Source organism: Protobothrops mucrosquamatus, unplaced genomic scaffold (assembly GCF_001527695.2).
Source record: "Protobothrops mucrosquamatus isolate PMUCROS unplaced genomic scaffold, P.Mucros_1.0 scaffold1749, whole genome shotgun sequence".
Lineage (NCBI taxonomy): Eukaryota > Metazoa > Chordata > Lepidosauria > Squamata > Viperidae > Protobothrops > Protobothrops mucrosquamatus.
This window is the reverse complement of record NW_015387890.1, coordinates 94,591-99,344: the sequence shown is the minus strand read 5'-3', so window position 1 is coordinate 99,344 and position 4,754 is coordinate 94,591. Positions and strand designations below refer to the sequence as shown.

Below are 4,754 nucleotides of genomic sequence, written 5' to 3'. Positions count from 1 at the left end.
TTCCGGCAGCCAACGAGGCGGCGCGACCCCGCCGAGCCGCGCGGCGATTGGCCGGCGTCAGGGTAGCCGGCACGGCCAGCACGGTGGGATGCCCCCTTGCGGCTGAGGCGGCGGGAGGCATGTGCGAGAGGGGCAGCGGCGACGGCGGCAACGGCGGCGGGGCGGAGCCGTTGCCGAGCTGAGGCGGCGGCGGCAGCGCGGAAGGAGCCGGAGATGGTGGCCGCGGGCGGGGGGCCGCAGCTCCGCGTCGCCTCGCTCTTGGCCGCGGCGCTGCTGGCGCTGCTGGCCCTGCAGCAGCCGCCGCCGGGCAGCGTGGCCGGGGCCAGCCTGGCCGAGAGCGTGGTCTGGGCCGTGAACGCGGGCGGGGAGGCCCATGTGGACGTCCACGGCATCCACTTCCGGAAGGACCCCCTCGAGGGACGGGTGGGACGAGGTGAGCGCGCCTCCCCGCCGGAGACGACCCCCCCTTTCCCCGGCCGCCCCCCCCCAGCCTCAGGTGGAGCCTCCACGCGCGGGGCTGGTCTACCTGAGTGGGGGGGGGGGCGCGAGGGAGACTGCCTCGGCCTCGGAAGTCGTGGCTGCCGGCCGGCCGGGCCGGGTGACGTTGGCCCCCGCGGTGGAGCCGCCATGTGTCGAGGCAGCCTACCTGGGCCTCCCGTGCCTGCGGACTGCGGAGACGGGGGCCCCGGGAGGCCTTGGGAGGAGGGTCGGGCTCCGAGCTGGACAGCGCTGCTTGTCAGTGTCTCCGCCGGGGCCCAGCAGGGAGCAGCTGCCCTCCTTTCCCCGAGCTGGGGGAAGAGGGGATGGCGGGGGGGGGGTTCCCATGTTGTGGCACAGTGGCAGGTGCCACGGCTGGAGTTGGGGCCGAGGAAGTAGACTGGGAAGCCCGTCGCTGCCCCTTGGCTGCTCCAGAGGACACCACAACCACCCCCCGGCTCTGCACTGCTGCTGTCCCCAGGGTTCAGGCCGGGTTTGGGGTGGGCCTGCATGGCAGAGGCGCCTCGGGTGAAGGATTAGCCCCTCGCCCCGACTGCGGATCTTGGAGCTCTGGAGGCTGAGCTGGTGTGGAAGAGCGTGGGTCGCCCCACGTGGGTAGAGGAGTCCCAAGGCCTTAGGTCAGTGTTTCTCAACCTGGACCATTTTAAGGCATGTGGACTTCAACTCCCAGAATTCCACAGCCAGCAATGCTGGCTGTGGAATTCTGGGAGTTGAAGTCCACGTGCCTTAAAATGGTCAAGGTTGAGAAACACTGCATTAGGTGGATGTTATTGGCCAGGAGTAACGCAGATCTCATTACCCAGAACATCCATTCCTAGGCTCGGGGGGGCTCCCAGGGGTGTCGGACCACAACTTCCATGCATAGGGTAGCTAGCTCCCAGCCCTCTTCCTTCCTTTTGTGGATTCTGTCCTCCTTATCCCTGCTTCTGCTCTAGGGAAATCAAGGGTTGATCTCACGGGACGCTTCTGTCTTGCTGCCTTGGTGTGAATTTCAATGCATCCTCTGCATGCAGGCCAAAATTTAAGCAGGGAAACATTCTTTGCAGCTGAGATACAGAAGGTGTGTGTGTGTGGGGGGGGATAGACCCAGTTCTGACCTTGCTGGGCTTCCCCTTCTCCTCGCTGCAGTGGCCTGTTCTCTTTCTTCAGAGCTGCCCTCCCGGATCCGCTTCTCTTTTTTTTCACCATTTCCCAACATCTTGGTTTCTACCGTTCTCCTTGTCATCTCTCTCTTTCTCCTTCTTTCTCTCCCTTTCCATATTGGCTTATTGTGGCCGGATTCTGTGGCTTCAGTGACAAACCAGAATTTCTGAATTCTTTTGACAAGTCATCACAATCTGCTTTCCTTGTATATGAATGAATGGTAAACTGCAAATGTTGAGCATATGGTCTGTTCTCCTTTTGATTCACATCGGATGGGGGTGGGGACAGCCTGTCATATGTGTAGGTCTGATGGAGATAGCTGTGGTTTCTGCTCAAAGAAAGAACCACACCAATTCCAGGTGCCTCTTTAAGGAACTTCTTTGTCGTTTTAGTAAACCAGAAGCTGCCTCTCTTCTACCTTCTTCTCTTATAAAATGCTACAATAATGTTTGCTGCTTATTGTTTCTACATTGTGTAGAAAGAACATTGTGGGTTTTTTTTTTTCCTTTCTGTGCTGTGCTGGGCTGGGGGAAAGTGGAAAATGTTAAGCCATTGCACGGTTGCTTGACAGTTTCATCACTTTGTGCTCCGGTGGTTCCTTCCAATTGTTTTCTTCCTAAGTTAGGTCAACTCTCTCGGCGTCTTCCCAATTCTCATTTCCAGGCCTGTTAATTGTTAAGCAGCTTGACGGAATTCTAGAGAGTTATATTGGAAGGAGACAACACTTTGACACAATGCTACAGTTCCTGCTTGCACATGTCCAGTAGTACTTTCACTGCTAGGAGAAGAAGGCTTGATGAGTAAAACCTTAGTAGATTGTGTGGTTTTGCAAAACAGATCATAATCTTCAGTAATGCCTGTTGTCTTCCGGGGTGTTTACAGATACGGAATGTGATTTTGCTGCATAAACTGAAGCCCTGTAGATTCTTTCAGTGGTTGTCGGATGTTTCAGCCCTGGACTCTGTAGTTTGTAAAAACTATAGTTTATTAACCATTTGCATAGAGAAGACAAACGCTTAACAGATTTGCGGTTGACAGACATAGTTGGGATTGTTGATATCCCAAAAGGTAAAAGCAAAATTTAAAACTATCATAGTACATTAGAGAAATAGTATGAAAATAAATAATTCCCGTAATGAGAGACTGAAGGAACTTGGAGGATTAACTTTCAGAAGGGAAGACTGAAGACAGAGCCCTCTTCAAATACCTGTAATCATGTCATGTTGGTTGGTTGGTATCCTGCCTTTAATATTTTTACCGATAACGCAAGGTGGCAAATATATCCAACATTCCTTCCTCCCCTATTTTCCCCACAACAACAGCCCTGTGAGGTGGGTTGGACTGAGAGGGGGACTGGCCCAAAGTCACCCAGTCGGCTTTCATGGCTAAGAAGGGACTTAAACTCAGGATCTCCTGGTTTGTAGCCTGAAGCCTTCAACTCTAGACCAAGCTGACTAGACTAGGCCATACTGGAGGATGGTTGCAATCTTGTTGTCTTATCAGGGTCTGGGCCGTGAAATAATGGATTTAAATTATAGGAAGAATGTGTAAAGTTAAGTCCAAAAAAGGTGGTGGGCTTCCTTTCTCTGGCTGTATTGAAACAAACGTTAGTCTTTGGGGATGTATTAATTTGGGCTCCTGTCCTGAATAGGGAGTTGGATTCGGTGGTCTTAGATTCCTTTAACATTTTGATTCTCTGATCTTGCCCCTGTGATCATGCTGCAGACATTTTCTGACCATGTAAACTGAGCTATCATCAGACTTAATTATACTAAACAAATTCCAGATTTCTCATTCAGAATCAGTATGTGAGATACATTAAACCAAATCTCCATTTCTCACATTTCCTGTGTTGCCATCATATTCCCAAATTACACTTTGATGTCAAAACAAAGATTCTTCCGATGTTCAGCTCTTACACAAGTATTTAGATTGTCTTCTCTGTGTTAGCTGTACTCTAAGGTATCATCAGCACATTTGAAAGTTACCAGGTTGGGAAACTTTGGCTTGCAAAATCTGGACTTTGCCACAAGTCTGTAAAAAATATTTCAGGCTCAAGCTTGCTGCAATATTCTGCTGTCTTGTGCCTGCGGTCTGTGTCTCGTCTCAGTCAAACCCTCAAGGAGTTGGGCTTTTGCAAAGGGAGGCTATGGGAGAAGATCTGGTTGTGTACTAGACAGTCCATACCAGTTGCCTCTTCCCAGGTGACTGCTCCAGCTCCATGCAGGCCCTTAGTTTGCTTCCCACTCTCTGCCTCATTTTAGCATTAAGGTTTGGAAGTCCAGCATGTTTTCTGGGATTCTAGCTGTGAGAAAACGGAATTTTCAGTTGCTTTGTTTCCTGCGTTTCTGTGCTATTTTTCTTTGGTTTGTCATCTGGAGTAGTGAAAGAGAGAAAGTAAAATTGGGGGGAAATGGCAACTCTTCAGCGCTGCTGTGCAATGATTGTGCCAAGTACCCTGGATAGACCAGGAGGTGGGGAAGGGATTGTGCTCAGGCCAAGAGTTGGCCACGTTTCCTCAGATGCCCCCAGGTAGGAAGGCTCCTTGTGGCAGGGCCATCTCGGTCCCAATAAAGAGATGGCTTTTGGGGCCCTTCAGGTCTGTCAGCAGAGCTTTGCAGCTCCCTTCCTCTCTCAGATACTCCTGAGCTGGAGCTGGAGGCAGTATTGACTGTGGGGCTGGCCAGGGCTTTTCTGCTGAGCTTTTCTGGAGAGGAAGCCCAAACAAAGCTGCAGTCTGAGGCTGGAGCTATGCACATACGCCAAGCAGGGACTTGTGGTGGGCATTCTGCATTGGATTCCCAATCGAAACCCAGAAAAGTCTTCTCAGCCTATTTCAGAACACCGTTTAGTTGGGAAAGGAAGAGGGCTTTAAAATTGTATCCTGACCAGCCAATGATTGTGTCTATTACAATCTAAATCTAAAATAATATATAGTGGGGTTGCCTGGGTTGGGTTTTTATACTGCTTGCTTTTAATATCATTATGGGAGTTGGCAGTCATATACATTTATTTTATATGTGTGTGTATCATGGTGTGACCGTATCTCTGCTGTCTAAGCTTCATGAGTTGACAGCCTGACATTAGCAAAAGGGGGGGGGGGAGGATTGGAC

At 51.4% G+C, this 4,754-nt stretch overlaps 1 protein-coding gene across 1 annotated transcript in view; it reads left to right on the top strand.

The window, feature by feature from the left end:
- Nucleotides 1–213: 213 nt before the first annotated feature.
- MLEC (malectin) overlaps nt 214–4,754 on the top strand; it is a 21,707-nt gene continuing 17,166 nt past the window's right edge. Inside the window, exon 1 of the mRNA XM_015823036.2 lies at nt 214–433. Coding sequence (XP_015678522.2) covers nt 214–433 — 220 coding nt within the window. The remainder of the gene's footprint in view (nt 434–4,754) is intronic.